General features: G+C 41.6%; 1 protein-coding gene across 1 annotated transcript in view; it reads right to left on the reverse strand.

The window, feature by feature from the left end:
- ccser1 (coiled-coil serine-rich protein 1) overlaps positions 1–17073 on the reverse strand; it is a 103742-nt gene that overhangs the window by 58642 nt on the left and 28027 nt on the right. Inside the window, exons 7-8 of the mRNA XM_079162010.1 lie at positions 8265–8439; positions 3250–3327 (exon numbers count right to left, since the gene is read on the reverse strand). Of these exons, the coding sequence (XP_079018136.1) occupies positions 3250–3327; positions 8265–8439 (253 nt within the window). The remainder of the gene's footprint in view (positions 1–3249; positions 3328–8264; positions 8440–17073) is intronic.

The raw sequence follows: 17073 nt of genomic DNA on the forward strand, positions 1-17073 counted from the left end.
CTTTCTGGAGTGCCAGGACAAATTCTCCTCTTCTCGCCCCTCCCTCCCTCCAACCCTCTTTTTTCTTCTCTCCCCCCGTCCCTCTATCTCTACCACCCTCCCACTCAGACTCTTCCCTCGTTTCTCCTCTCTCACCTCCATCTCTTGCACTCCCCGTATTCATTTTCTCCTATTTTACAGAGTTATCTAACTTAATGTCTTCGAACTCAATGCATCCCTTTGTATGCACCTCAGCTTTTCCCCCAAAGCCGTTCTCCCTCATCCCCTCGCTCCTCAATCTATCTTATAGTCAAGTAGAACAATGTCCTATTCTCAGCATTGCAACCATTTCCTTAAATTCTCCTCATGCAATATGCCCTCTCCAAGGTTTTGTTGTTTCTTTTCTATGCCTCCAGCTCTGTTACAGCGTTAGCCTTTGCCTGCCACCGTCTTACTTATTCTCTTCTATACATCTATATATCTATATATATATATATATTGTATCTACATATATATATACGTACACACACACACACGCTCTCTCTACCCGTTTTTATACCCTGCCTAACCTCAATTCTTCCAGCTCTTGCTGTTTTCTCAATGCTTCTTATATAAATCTCAAGTGAACTCCAAGTTAGGTAAGAAGAAGCTCAAGGTATTTAAGATGAATGCTCCATTGTTAATGGAAATCACTGTTTATGACAAGAATTTTGGCAAGTTTTTCTTGGATGCCAGCTGGTGCTTTTTCTTCAATAAAAGTTTGGCAAACAAACATGTTAATCATCTGGTGCATAACTTTCTTAATAATTAACAATGAAGTGAAGAAAGTTTAAAAAAGAAAAGAAAATCTAAATCTTCACATTGTCCTTCACCCCAACCAAGTTTCAATATCAGCTGAAAGTTTCAGATGAAGCTAACTGAACCTTAGAATATCTTTATGACAGACACTATATTCTATGTGTTCCGAACATTAATAATGCATCTTCATGCCCCTTTCAAACCAGTTTGTATGACTGCAATACCTTCAACACAAAGCCTGTCAACCTTCAACACCTACAGTAGATTTGTGATGGATCTGTACACAGCGACTCTAAGCCTTATCCACAGACAGAGCGATATAAACCTACAGTTCATGCTATTGATTTCTGATTGCAAGTCTTCATATTTGTGGTTTGGACTGTTTAATCAGACATTTGCCCTATTTCTTCCCAACCTCTCCCGAATAAACTATTCCAGTTGTCCACCTTCCCTGTCTGTCTTTCTGTCCATTCGTCCATTCCTTCATGAGGGAGTTTGAACCAAAGCTGCTGTCTTCATGCTGTGTCCCACCCTACATTTTTAATTTTCCCTTATCATCCAGCTGCCACTGATACTCCATGTAGGTCAATAAAGAGGGCATGCATTCACACAAACATCCACCATCTCTCTCTCTCACACACGCACGCACGCGAACACAAATAAATGCGTACAGACTAGAAACAAAAAATACTCTATGTAGACCTATCTATAAACACACACTTACACAGATATAAGTGCACACACACACACACACACACACAGCACAGCTATGCATAATATTGTTGGCACTGTGTCAGGTACTGAGGCCTTAGTTTGTGGTTGTGTGTTGCTCCACTACATTATAAGGGGCTTTTACTGTACCCCTCCATGTATGTGAAGGACGGGGGGGGATTTAAGAAAGCAACACGGAGCTGAAAAGTGTCGTCTCGACTGCTCGTCTCTCCTTTAACGGTTTAACGAGAACTCTGCTGCCACCCAACTAAATCCCAGAGAAAAGCTTGACAAAAGTCCTCCCTTGGTAAACCTAAACCTTGCGCGTGCACACACACACACACACACACACACACACACACACACACACACACACACACACACACACACACACACACACACACACACACACACACACACACACACACACACACACACACACACACACACACACACACACACACACACACACACACACACACACACACGAGCACGCACACTCCCAGTCCCTGCATTAATAAATCTTATCTGGGTGCACAGCTCTGATGGACTAGGTTGACAGAGGGTGTCTGGGGCCTGTCAAGGCAAGCAAAGCACTTTACCCCTCTCTCGTTCAATTTATCCCCAACTCTCTTTTTGCTACCCTCTTCTTTAAATTTCCCTCTCCTTCTCCCTTCCTGCCTTGCTCCTCTTCCTTCCTATTTGATCGTTATGAGTTAATTGTCCTGAAACCTGAGGGAAACACATGAAACAAAGGAGGATACAGTTTTATCTTTTCCTTTTTAAACCACAGATAGGGTGCTGTATTATTTTAGTTGAACTAGCTGGTTCCATGTATTAAATTGTTGTGTGAGTAAATGTTGCCCAGTTTATAAGTTTGACTTGTAGCGACCTGTAAAAACACAACAACAGAGCTCCACAAAAATACACTGTGTGTATGCGTTGATGGCATAAACGGTATTTTGCTGTAAAATGTTAAGCTGGGCCAATTTTATTCGACACTTTAATCTCTGCAGACACCTCTGCACAATCACAACCTGCTACGTTTATAATCGCTGTGTACGGATCAATCGGCCTGAGCACAATGTGGCTGCTCACACTGATCCCCAGCACAGGACTCCAGGTCACCTTTGTCCATTGACAGTTACATTTAAGTTTATACAAACAAGACAACCGAGTTGCCGACAATGGAAGACAAAAAGGGAGAAAGGCTGCGGGTGTTTGTGCATTTCTATTACGAAAAATATGAAGACAATATGGTGTCTCTTCTGTAGCAAAATTCAGTTTTTATTAGTTAGTAGTTATTTATTGAGCAGTGTCAAGGCTAGAGTTTTAGTCAATATGTACCATACTGACCAAAGTTTCTGACCTGCCAGAAATCCATCTAAACCACAGAGAGCCAGATCATTGATCATTAATGCAATATATTAAACTACAACCAATCTGGAGGAAGTTTGGCCCAGTTCTAAAAATGTGTCAGGGCAGCCAATTTGGGGCAATAATTGAGTGTAATCCATACAATGCCTGCTAGCTTTAATAGTTGATTTTAGCATTGTCTTCCTTGGGAGACACCAAGGTTAAGTGTGGGTGTTGCTTACACTCAAACTAGCTAACAGATGTCAATAATTATTAGTCAAAAGTTTGCTAAAGCCACTCACTGAACACTCAGCAAACCTCTCTCCTTTTCTCTTAAACACAAACATACACATTCAGTATTATTCATACGCATAAAGCAAATTAAAATGCTCTGCTTTAGGTTACCTTAAATGGAAGGGATTTTTCACTGCAGGGGCTGATGGGTAGAGACTGGAGGCTGCTGGCAGGACTCGTCTCTGTGCTCTGCAAAAGACAGAAATATGAAAAAAACATCAAGATGAGGTGTGTGATTTACATCGGAAGTGCTGCTTGTGGTGTGCACAGAATGATTTTTACAAGTTCAGTCTCGGTTAATAATCGTCTGTAACAAAATCGAGGCATCTGCAAGTATTTTCGCTTTTAATTCTTTCTATTTTAATGTATTGTTAAATAATATTGGCAAAAACATCACACATAGAAGCCTGGCTACCAATTCAATAAGAAAATAAAGAGGGGGATATAATAGACTAATTCCATCCAGATAGGTGCTTTTTATTATATCCTAAAAGTTAGTGTAGTAGTAATCATTTTCTACAGAATATCTGCAGGACATCATTACATCTAGTCTGTTAATCTAGGGTTGAAGCACCTTTGGTTCATAAAAATGTAGGACAACTGCCTGGATAAATACAACTTCATGTTGAAACTTTTCACCTGGTTTCTTATATTATGTCTGTGTTTTCTAACACCAGCTGCGATCAGACACATTTTGTCTCTGCTCCTTAACACAGGTGGGCAGAGAGCAAGGGCAGCTAGAGGGGGCTCCAAAACACACACACACACACACACACACCATTCAGTGCATACATTCATGTGACAAAAGTGTGCACACGCAGACATGTGCACACACACACACACACACACACACTCCTTAAAGAGAGCAGGCGCTGGCCTAAATGTCACCTGTGAGGGCTTATGATTGGACAGATGGTAAACCTGGAGAGGTTAAAGTCGTGTCTTCAGGCAGGACTGCTGATAATGATGCAATGCTGCATGCAGTGTGAGATGACAAGATACATGACAAAGATGTGACAAGGAACACGGTAAGGTATGAAGTACGAGTATGTTCCAAACAATTAGTTTTCTGATAAGGTATCTTTCTTTCTTTCTTCTGCTCACTTGCAGATTCATGTGCATGTTCCCATCTGTTGTTTGAGAGAGATGACAATACTTAACGATAACCGTAAAAAAGGTGCTTTTTAGGCAAGAATCTTGATTTTGTTTGTGCATATTTTTGTCCTAGTTTCTGGTTTTTGAAGGTAACTCTGAGAAACATCAGAGCCTAAATCTTTGCACAGCATAAACTTCATGGTTTATTGCTTTGGCTGACCTTTTAAAGAAGCATACCTCCCTATCAGAATTATAGGTGGGCTATGGCGTGAGGCCCTCAATGTGTCACCGGTGATCAATGCTTTTCCCCATGTGGAGAGACAGGCGCACACTCACTGACACCCAAACACCCTCTCTCTCCTTTCCTTCTAACACATACACATTCTCTTTAAGGTCACCCCTGTCCCACAGGACTTAACACACAACTGTCCCCACAATTAGATGTGGTTGAGTAAAAAGCCTTTCAGATTTCAAAATGGGGAAAACTGCCTGGGAGCTCTGGATTTAATGACTTGCACTACCCAGAAGCTAAATGTCTAAAGATGATGAATGGACCAAGAAAGGAAAACAGGTTTTGTAGTTTCATACACGTCTTTAATCACATTCCCACATCAGTTAAATCAAGAGAAGAAAACCTTCAAAATAACTCGAAGGTGCATTCATGCCCACTCTCTCTCATTGACATTTAGCTTTTTATCGGAAGTCAGCCCCATTAACAACATACTGTCATAAAATGTAGTGAGTTCTTTGGAAAACACAGGGTGAATGCTTTAAATTGGAAATACCTACTCTGCTCGGGTATAGCAAAGTTGATTTTCCCCTTGTGTTTCTAACCCCGGGCCTCAGGAGTTCTCGTGTAATCTGCATCTCTTAAAAAGCTGGTGTAACGATAGTTGCAGAGATAAATGGCACTGCCTTAAATGACAATATAATGAACAACAGCACTTTCGACTACGCTTTATCACACTGACAGCGATCCTTGCAAGGAGACTACCAAGACATGCTGCTGGAAACGATTTGGCGGAGGCAGCAAGAATAGGCTGCTGCCACAGGGCAAGCAGCTGCCTCAGGGGTAAGAGTCACTGGGACGGACAGAGGGGCTGCTGGGACACAAGCTAACAGGGCCTGGCGGTGCATGCGTGGATATTGCCAAACCAGGCCCACAAAGACTGTGAGTGTATGCTGTAAAAAATAGGGCCGTCACAGATTTGCTAGAATCCGTGGCTGACATTGACAAATGGGGATCATTGTGTTAGGCAACATTAATGCACACATGGACAGCGGCATTTTACAATTGTTCCTCCGTGCAGCCAAAAGGATAAACTGCTGAGAGAGGAATGAATCCAAGATGGATGGAGTCTCTGCAGCTGGCTTAAATATGCTAATCTGACTAATACGATGCACAACAAAAACGCAGGAAATGATATGGTGCGATATATTATCTGGCCTGTCGGTCATGCGTGTCTTGTGTAACGATATGCATTCGTCAATGCTTTGTGTAGGACACGCACAGTTATGTCATAGCGGTGCCAGTCCAACTTTAACTGGGGACATTGAGGTTAGTTTGCATCTAAACCGCTTAGTTTCATAACTTTTTGAAAGCAACAGAGAAACTGGGAAGTTATGTTTCTTTTTATCATCTTTTTCACTTTGTCCAGATCTTCTTGCAGACAACTGTTGAGCAGCATTACACTTATTTTCCCACAAAGCTGGCTAACGTAACTGAACTTGAGGCATTGAAGCATTACAAATATTCTCCGGTCTGCCGTCTCAGGTCGCAACAAAACTTTACAACAAAATTAATCAAAAAGTATAAAGCTCATTGTAGCGTAAGGCGTAATAAATGATCATGTAAATATCCACTTTAGTCCACGCAATTTGTAATTTCTTATTGTATTGTTCTGAGATAATGATACAGTAGTGACTGGTATAGAGCAGAACAGAGAGAGAACATCGAGGAGATAATGAGATAAATATTGGACGTTTGGACTTGAGCGCTGGTTTCATAACCGTTAGATTACTCTGCATGATTCATTATTGCAATGTTTGCCTCTTAGTGAGCATCTCCGTGCCTTTTCAGTTGTTTTTGAGGAGGACTGGAATGGAACTGCACCGTGTTATGCGTGACATACTGTATAAAGCCGAGCAGTGTTTTGGACGACATTAGAGAGACATTGGGGCAAAGCAAACAAAATGCAAAGCATACAGACGTGCAGAGTAAACCCTCCCCTTGCTGCAAAATGGATTACATCCGTTGATGGCGGGTAACAAAATGTGCAAGTTAACACACAATAACTATGACACAACAGAGCAAGCAAAGGGGGCAAAGTATCCCCTCTTTCATATTCATGTTCTGCTGCTGTGTACTCTCTCTCTCTCTCTCTCTCTCTCTCTCTCTCTCTCTCTCTCTCTCTCTCTCTCTCTCTCTCTCTCTCTCTCTCTCTCTCTCTCTCTCTCTCTCTCTCTCTCTCTCTCTCTCTCTCTCTCCTTTTAGTCTCTCCACCACCACTCTAATTTATGTCTCTCTCTACTAATTATTATATTATCATTTCATGTCTCATGTCTCTTTCACAGTTGTCCTGGGAGGAAAAAACAGAGAGATGAAAAGTGAAGCGAAAGGGAGAAAGTCACACAGACGCCTCTGTGGACTGTAATTCACAGAGAGGTCCTTACAGCTAGCTTTGATCTCAGTTCAGATGTACTAATAGTGGGGTATTAGGGAAGATCTGGTCACCCTTTTATATGTCTTTTTGTGTATTTATATTACGTGTGTCTGTATAATATTGCTGTGTTTGGTAAGGGTCAGTCACCCATGTAAATTACAAGGAAACAGCAGCCAGACATTGCTAATGGATGTTCTGTCGGCTCAACTTCCAAAGCAGGAAGGGTATTACTACCCTTTGGTGTGTAAATGTTTCATACACTTTCAAAATATATTAGTACCAATATGACCACTTTCATTCCAAAACATAACATACACAACACAATATATTACTCCAAATAACTAGTGCGGTTGAAACTGTGCTCACAAACTTGTACGACTGTTGAGGCCTCAGCCGTTTTCCGAAAGAGTGTTATTATCATTCTGTTCTGATGTGAACTCTAAATAAAACTGGATTTAAAAATCAGCGGTTGATTGTTCTTGTTGATTGTTTCATCATTATGACTGAGAATCTGCCTCGAGTCAAGCTCTGCGCAAATTGCAATCACCCCCCGAAAAAAAACAATTTTAATCTCGATAAATGATCAAATATACATCAGCTAGAATAAATAGTATTACGTTCCATTTACAGTCTGGTGTAAAGTAGTGCCACAGTTAAAAAGATGACATGACTGCACAGGGCCATCAATATGGGTCTCTGACTTTTACAGTTAAACCTTGTGCAGCTATTACATCGTGTCAGTGCTTTACTAAGTGACCATTACAGCTAATCACGTCTATAATGGTTTGGATGTAATTGTACTGGTTTCCCTGCTATCACACTGTGATGGCCTCATAGCCTGAGGCAAAACTTTTAGTTTTAAGCAGGCTAAAGCATTTAAAGAGCAGAGTAAAACAGGAGGATTTATGTGCGGAGCTTGAGTGTGTGTGTGTATGTGTGCAGATAAAGAATATGATGGCAAACGCTCAAATACGCCTCCCAGTTTCATCCACCGAATGTAGAATCTGATTAAATTAGCAAAACAAAGTGATTACAGAGACCTTTTAAAGGCGGAAAATCATCCACTTTGAGATGCTTTCATGGAGCTGAAATAGAGCCTATTAAAACATGGAGTAAAGAATTGTTTTGGTTTGAAAAGCCAATTGCTGCACATTATTTGCTAACCCCTTACCTTTATTGGTTTAAAACGATTTAATGCATGTATAACTTGATCAAAGAAGGGTCTGTAAGTGTGATAAAAGAGGTATAACAATGACTTTTGGCTTCAGGTTGTGTTATGCTTGTGCTTTGAGACAGTTAATCTGAGTACAAACCCACGTTAAGAAGATTCCGTAGGCTTGTGTCTGTGTGTGCATGTGCATATCCCACCTCCTGCAGTGTCCGTCTCAGTCGTAAAAGCAGGGTTTTGACAGCAGTGCAGTCCTGCTGCATCAGTCGGAGTGGAAGGGTCTCCAGCCCCGGAGGTAAGGGCTCATCTTCCCTCCCCAGAGCCAGCCCCGAGCTCCAGTCAGCAGGCAGCAGGCTGGTCGGACGGCTGGGCTCCCTGGAGGAAAGGTAAAGTGAAGGGAGAGAAATAAAGATCATTTGAACTTGATCATTGACCCGTCGTCACTGCTCTCCACTGGCAACCAGTGGAATCTCACACAGGCCTTCGGTCGCACCTGATGGTGTGGATCTCTGCTTCTCTGCTGCTTCTGTATGTCCCAATAGTCTGCATCATATTGCAGAGAGTAAGAAGACAATAGAAATGAGCAATGACAGATATTTCTACATAGGCAGGATAATAGAAGGTGTAACAAAGGAGACCAAGACCTGCAACATCTCAGCAGATGCTCCACAGGACTCCCTTCTGTCTCCATTTTAATGAGCACTGATTTCTATAATAAGTCTGTTTTACTGTAAGATGATTTCAAATGGAACGTCAGGTGATAACTGCTCACAGACTCCCACACAAACAACATAAAAGCACACACAAATGCCTGCATGGGAAGACACACGTTCACATTAATGCATTCAGAGATCAAAGAAGCCAAAGCACAAAAGTCCATCTGCGTCCAATCCGGCGTCTCACTGCCATTATCAACTCACAAGGATACTTCATTGTCAAGAGCTCTCATTCATTAAGGCCCATCACAGCTGTGTGATCTTGTCTGTGCGTCCTCATCTTCTTTTCAGGATCCTTAATGTAGTGTTTTGTATTACTTTGTGTCCACAATGCCTCTTCTGCAGAAACAACCCTGTGTATGTGTTTGTGCACGCAGCCGAGTGTGTGACTGTGTGTGTGTGTGTGTGTGTGTGTGTGTGTGTGTGTGTGTGTGTAGGAGATCTCTCAGTTGGAGAGCTGCATATCAAACACCTTTCTAATTAACTAATTATTGACGTTAATTGCAGCAGACCTCCTGGCCGTTTGACAGCTACAGAAGGTAAAATCTCTCCAAAAAGGACAAGTTCATAAGTTACTGCTTAACGCCTGATTAGCAACAAACCTCCAGACCGATGTAGCTCTCTATTCCTCTCCACACACTTTAGTGTTGGTGTGGGTTTGACACACATGAACACCGACAACAGGGGGAGATCAAACACGGCTCTGTTTTAATTAACTGTCCCATTTGAGAACACAGTCCATTAAGCAGTAAACAGGCCTTCTGGAGCAGTATGTCTTTGGTCTCTGGTGCATGGCCTCTGTTCTTCTCACCTTCAACACCTGTTTAGTACCGCAGAGGACAGATATTGGGAGGAACTTTCACCAGGAGTCAGAGTTGCTCAATGTCACAGCATTCCTCGTCTTTCTTTGGCCTCCAGCCAACACTAAAACTCAATTGAAGCGCCACAACTAGAAACACTGACCTTACCCATAAGAACTCTATCTTCATAGTCATTCATCGCTCGGGGCCCACTTTACATGTTCTGTCAGTTTTAGAGTTGAAATTGAACCAGAAGCATATTTTTTAACCGCTTAGAATTTAAGTTGTACTTTATATTGCACCCGACATGAAAACAGACTCAAAGTAAAGATCAAGCTCTCGTTCCGTTTTGTTGTTTCAAAATAATTATGTGAGTAATGTTTTAATTCGGTCTGTTACATCTTTGCCTGGCCACTCAAATATACAAAATGCAGCTGCTGGCTTTGAGTCATGATTGGAATTGCAAGTCTGTATGGCAGCTGTTAGTGTATCATTAAGATATTTACTACAATATTTGATAATTATGGGGAAAAGGCATTTTAATTTTCCACATTACCATTTGAGCATTAACATTTACCCTCGGTTAATAGTTCATGGATACATTTAGCACTCTTTTAACGCAGCAATAGTTATATAAAAACAAGTCCAAGCTGTTGAATTATGCTTAACCTTTCAGAGTCTGGTATGGCTAAGCTCATGGGTACTAAAGTGAGGAAACAAGTTACGTAACATGAACAGATGTGTGGTTCGCTAAGGATTCAAATGTAGAGAATCTAATGAAGACAGTGGTACGAGTACAATGAACTTCAAAAGAAATAATGAGCAAATAATCTATGGTATTTGACTTTAAAAGGATAGTTTTGTGTCGGTGTACGCTATATCGAGAATATTGTCTCCACTTTGTCTTCCCGTTTTAGACTGCCCTTTCCAGCGGGGAACTGAACCGAGAGTGAAACCTATCTACGCTCTCTTCAAAGCCACAGGACTCCGTTGACAACAACAGTACAGTTAATTTCTACTATCAGTTCAGTTCCAGGTCGGAACATATTCTATATATAGTGTACACCTGAACTGATTTACATTTTTTAGATGTGTGTTTCTTTCAGATGTCTTAAACGTGTTTTTCTGCCCACATCTGCAGCAGTACATGTGCTGGTGATCATGTCTGCGTCTCCAAACTGGGGGCGTGCCGACCGCCATCTACAGGAGGTAATACACCGACTATGGATAAGAACCTCACGCAAACCCCATTCATAACACCCAAACTGTCCCTTTAGCTCCACATTAAGTTCTGGAAATGCTGAAAAGTTAAATTTTAAAAGCTGCCTGCATCTTGTATCCATTGACAACGGTTAAAAAGCAATTGCAGTCAAGCTTTCCATCACTAACAAGGGCGAGATGACCCTTAGTTGGCCCAAAGAGATTTTCCAAATGTCACAACTGATGTACCAAACGCCTGTTGAATGTTACCCTTCAAAGTCATTGCGCTCTGAAAGAGTAAAACTATTAACAACGAGTAGACTATAGTACAAACAGGCCTATTTGTGGAATTAACTAAACGACATAGAATGCTATGAATGCAATGGCAAAGTTTCATAATTTCAGGAAAGCTGCCATCAAGAAACTGAAAAAAAAAAACACAAAAATGAACAAACAAATGAATCAAATGTGAGAATAAACTTCAGTCCTACATTTCTCTCCAAAGTTGTGATATTTTAACAGGAGTGCACAAAGAAAGGGAGGCTGCGTTCTTCACCTTCTTTATGGCATTTTCAAAAGGTGAGCTGAGAAATAACAATCTGCCGTCTAAAACCCACGCAGACAACCAGCGGGTTGAGTTCACCGTCTGCATATCAAGGAAAGGAGGACAGTCCCGTCAGTAAAGAGAGGCAGCCATAGGCGCAGAGACGAGGAGCTCGTTCTCATCACGAGGCCGTGTTCACTTTGACTGATAGCTATTTAGAGGGGAGGTGAGAGGAAATTAGGGGCCTTTTCGTCCCATTCTCCCTCTCTGTCTACCTCTCCTCCTGACTGTCTTTCTACTTAACGCTCTGTCCGAGCTCCCCTTTCTCTTACTTTTCTTTGCTCACCTGCCCCCATCACTCTGACAACCACTACACTAAACTGATGCAGCGTCAAAGCCTAACGCGTCCCCTCCGGGGATTTTGCTTAGCACTTCAGACAAATGTCGATGAAGGCCTGCTGTCTTTTGAGGACAGGTGAGCTCTGTCTGTCAGACAGAGCCCGCCCCCCCCCCAAAAAAACCTGTATTCATTGTAGCTTTTGTTCCTGCCTGGCATCTCAGGTGAGAGTGAACTTTCTCCATTTATTTCTCTGTTGCTCAAACCTGCTATCTAGGCTGGATGGATTGAGTGTAAATAAATGGCATATGATCAATCAAGCACTCTTCTCTATGACAGCTTGTGTCAGGAGGCGCGGTGCAGCACCACAACAAAGTTGTTTTTTTGTTTTGTTTTTCTACATCTGCGTGTTTGTCTGAGCCTGACACTCTTGCCCTTTTTCGAACTCTCACCAGGGTTTCAGGTTTGGATTGTTCTTTTACCTCATGTGGTGAAAATCAAATCCACAGAGTGACAGGAAAACGAGTGGGAGAAGGGTTCAAACAACACTCCCCTCCCCCGAAACAATAATCGCAGTGCCCTTATGCAAGGCAGTTACGGTTTCAGGAGACAAGAAGTGGAATATCCCTGGTTGGACTGTAACTGTGTTTTACTATCGGGATCTTTGTTCTCTTTTAAAATGGGAATGCCACTAAATCTCACCTACACAATCATTTCTGGGTCCTTTGTCATGCGGCATGTCTGTTTGTGATTGATGATTTTATTTTGCTTCTAAAAAAAAAAGATCTCCTATATAAAAAAACCTCTTCATCCATCTTCAAGTAATTTGCAATAGATTTGTATTGAATGTTCTGGCGATATTTAGTGTGAAAGCAGAAGTAGTTCATGTAGTGCAAGAAAAAGTAAGGATGTGAAGATTAGGACGATAGATGGGCACGCAAAATCCTTGACTTTGACGAGCAGCGCTGTCAGATGTGATTGACAGTTTCTCGCCCAATCACAACTTAAAACCTGCCCAATTCAATAAAAAACAGCCCAAATCATTACTTTGCCAGAAACACGTGTAAAACCCTAAAACTGTAACATGCGCAATAGAAAACACATCATAAGCATTCAAAGCTTCATATCTGCATCAAACAACCTAAGATAAAATATCAGATAGACTATCTCGACCCAAAACGAGTGCAGTCCGACAACCAAACACTGAAATTGCCTTGTGATGACGATGACGTCAAGGCAAGAAGGTCCTCCCTTATCCACCTTAATTCAGCAGAATAAATTGAGATGGATATCTGTTGAACTAAATGAAACCCAGGTTTCAGTGAGGATGGAACAAAACCGAGCGTTTCAATGACAGCAGCATTTGCAAAGACTTCCAAGCTCCGAGTGTTGGCACAACAAGCGGATTGACGTGTGAGTCAGTCGCACTAAGGCGAGTGCAAATGAAATGTTAGAGCTGGAAGACCCGCCTGCAGATCGAACATCAATATTTTCAAGGTATTACATCGAAGTTAGAAATTACAGTATTATGACAACACAAAAACAAAGAAATCTCGTACTTATGTCAATGGAAATTACCAAGTGATGTCATGCGTAATATTAAGGTACACAAAGGTGTTAAGTGTCAGTCCAAAAAAAGAGAGCGAGAGCGAGAGCGAGAGCGAGAGCGAGAGAGAGAGAGAGAGAGAGAGAGAGAGAGAGAGAGAGAGAGAGAGAGAGAGAGAGAGAGAGAGAGAGAGAGGCTGCATCCTGAGTGCTCATATGTGCGACCTGGTGGTTGTTGGTGCTCACCGCAGCTACTCCCGAATAAACTATTTCACTGCCAACGCGGCATTTACCGTCGTGTTAGTTGAAACAAGTAACATGTGTTAGGTCAGTGATAGAACAGTGTAGTACGGAAGTGTTTGAATCCTTATTTTTAGAATGAAAATGGTTTACCAATTTGGGCAAAATGTGCAATATAAATGAAAAGAGACGTCTCCTTTTTTTTTTTTCTCGCTGTACTGAACTCGCACCAAATTATGACTCCGAAACCAGGGTATGAACCGAACCGAGACTTTTGTGTACCGTTACACCCCTAGCAGTTACAGAGCAGATAAAGTCGTTTTCCAGCTAAGCACGAGTCTCATTTGCAGGTAATTAACCCATACATACTGCATGTGGAAGAGCAAACACACACAACACACACACACACACACACACAAACACCAGGAAGTGCACGGCACAGTCGAAGACAAGTCTGTTCAGTGATGATAGATGTTATACAGGCATGGAGGCCGTTCCTCTACTCAGGGTCATCTGTCTTTTCACTGTCATGAGCCGATAGCCCGACACGCTCACTCTATTTCTATTTTTTTATAACTCGCACACACACACACACACACACACACACTGCACCTCTGAACAGGTTATATGTATGTGAGTGCAGGGAACAGGACTTTGTGATAGGAGTCAATTGGAAGAGAACACAAATGGACAAAGTCCTAATTTGAATGTATATATATGTAGCATTACACCAGCTGGTGGATGAAACTGGTACAGCATGGCCTGTCAGTGTGGAGCTACAGTAATTAAAACTGAATACATGGATCAGAGTGCAATTAAATGTTTTGACAGAGATTTTTCTCTCTTAAGTAATTAAACAAAGAAAAGCAAAAGCAAATAGGGAAGGATTGTGATAAATGTCCCCTTCCTTACCATTGTACTCTTACTGTTCTTTTGCTCCGTCAGTCCTCACAATGCATTATATCGTCTTGTCTCCTATGACGTTTTCTTTTTCTCCTCTGTTTTCCTGTTCTTCATCTCTTTTCAATATGGAATTCCTCCTCTATTGCCCTCCTCTCCATCCTTCTGACTTACACCTCTCCTCTCAGAAGCCATTTCTCAATGGCGTTAGAAGTGATCCATTACACCAACCTGAAAAAGCCAATTATCTGCCTTTTTATGACTTTACATTATTTTACCACTCACACGGTGTTTTATTACTGGGCTGTCGGCTCCCAGCACTGACACATACCTGCGCATCCACACAAGCAATAAACAACACAGACACACACACACACACACAAACACACACATACACATACACAGACAGAGGCAACAACGAAGAGACACACATTTCTATATGCAAACTTAGATGTACGTCTAGATTTACATAATGTTCAGTTAGCATGTGAATTGACAAATAATGACTGCTTGTCAAATAAATGATGTTTGATTGAAGTGCACTATCTTTAGCAGCAGTGAAGAGAGCTGGGCTGCACCCTTGTCAATCAGCAATATGAAAACTGCATTGTCTCGGGAATAATAACAGTAAAAAATGACGATTAAATACTGAGACATGGCTCGGAAGACAGTCAGTCTCGTATGCCAACTTTTACCTCATTACATTTTCACTGACAAAAAGAAACATATTTACGGGGACCATCCGGTACGTGTGCGTGTAATGACATCTGTGTGTCATGTGTGCACTTGTGTGCATGCACAAGCGAAGTGTAACAGTTTACCGCAGCTACTGGAGAATGATCGCCCTCATTTGTCACTCCTTCCCATCTGACAGACCGAGTGTGCTCATCTGCATTCAGCACCTGAGGCTACGGATGTTTAATGCTGCCATTAAACTCATCTCCGTACATAAAGTGCATCTGTGACTAAAGAGTGAGCACAAGCCAAGCTCCAGGCAGTGAATCTAATGGTGAATTCAAGAATTCAGACACAGAAAGGGGGAGAAGATAAAACAAATTTAATACGGCAGGGGTAACTTTTCTGATTAACCTAATTGTCCTTTCTGCTTTACCCAGCACTCTGAATCTTGTTTTGCAACAAAAAAAACCTCTATGCTGCCTGCCTCCTTTTTATTTAACCTTTACTCTACTCCTGCCTCTCACTCTATTCTTCCCTCTCTGATTTATATAGCCTTCTGACACTGTCCTTAGCATCTTTGAGCGTAATATTGTTAATCCTACTCAAACGCCAGCTATAGAGGAGCGACTTTGGGGGGAACACACTTGGACTAATTACTTCTTGTTGCTTGGAGAGATATATTTCATATTGGTCCCATGTGCCACATTACAGTTTCCTCTTTCAGAGAATATGGCCAAGCCACATTGCCCGACATGTTATCCTGTATTGAAGCCTTAAAGCAGTATTCCACTAAAGTAGAACATTCACACTTTTTAGCACAAAAACCCTGCTATGAGTTCACAAAGTCCACTACGAAGAGTGACTTCCCCAGGAAATCTAACACGGTACGTTTTTTTATGTTTATTTATAGTGTTATGCAAGCATCATAGGATTTGTTTTACTCATTAATGAAGTTTGTCCCCGCTTATTCAAAAGTAATCCTGCCTGTTTGCAATCTCAATAATGAGAATTGACTATAAAAGCATGAATGCTAAAAGGTGACAATAGATCACAAAAGCAACCACTGGTTGACTGAGGCTGATTTTTTTTAAATATATTCTCAAATCAACAAATCCATGTTAGAAAATGCAAATTTTCCAACCAAAGGGAATTATTACTTCGAGGGCACATTAACTGTTCATCTATTCTATTCATTACTTAAGGACATGATAATTTTACGCTATTCACTCTAACGCTATAATAAAGGACCAGAATTTCAATAACCTTATAATGTGTTGTGATTGTATTTATTCAAGTAGAGATACTGAGAGAGAGAGAGAGAGAGAGAGAGAGAGAGAGAGAGAGAGAGAGAGAGAGAGAGAGAGAGAGAGAGAGAGAGAGAGCGCGCATTGGGCAGAGGAGCGTCTCATAGTCAGCGTAAACCGTATCCATCGACCTCACTGACTGCACTGGCAGAGATCATACAGGTATGCGAGACGGTACCATCCAATCATTTCATGCATGCCAAATGAAACGATTGGCAGGCTTATTACAGGCCTGCGACAGAGCATTTCATTCATCGATTGCAACGAATATAACAAAAATGCTTTAAAAGTAAATTGCCAACCCGAGCTTCAAATGAAATGGAAAGGTTCCAAGGCACCAGGAATAAACTGCTATAATACAAACACAAACCAAAAAGTAAAAAGAATACTTTGTTGTTTCATTTTGAGTTACATACTAGAACTGTTTCTTAATTAAGGGGAATCCACCTGAACTTCTGTTACATCTGCAGCTATAGCATGGGATGTGAGATATGGCCAGGGAGGGTTTTGGTCTCTGAACAGGCACACTGGTACCGCATCTTGCGACATCACTGTGACGACAAGACTTTATAATTCTGTGCACAGTCACTGAATCTAGCTGTTGTCTGCCCAGAAATAGTTACAACACGTTACTCCTCCTGAACCACAAATGATTGTTTTTTTATTCTGAGCCAGGCATGCCGTCTGTCCCGGTTTCACGTCTTTATCCTAAGTTATATCAGCAACACATTCTCATGGGAAATAT

This window comes from Pholis gunnellus, assembly GCF_910591455.1.
Source record: "Pholis gunnellus genome assembly, chromosome: 6".
NCBI classification, from domain to species: Eukaryota; Metazoa; Chordata; class Actinopteri; order Perciformes; family Pholidae; genus Pholis; species Pholis gunnellus.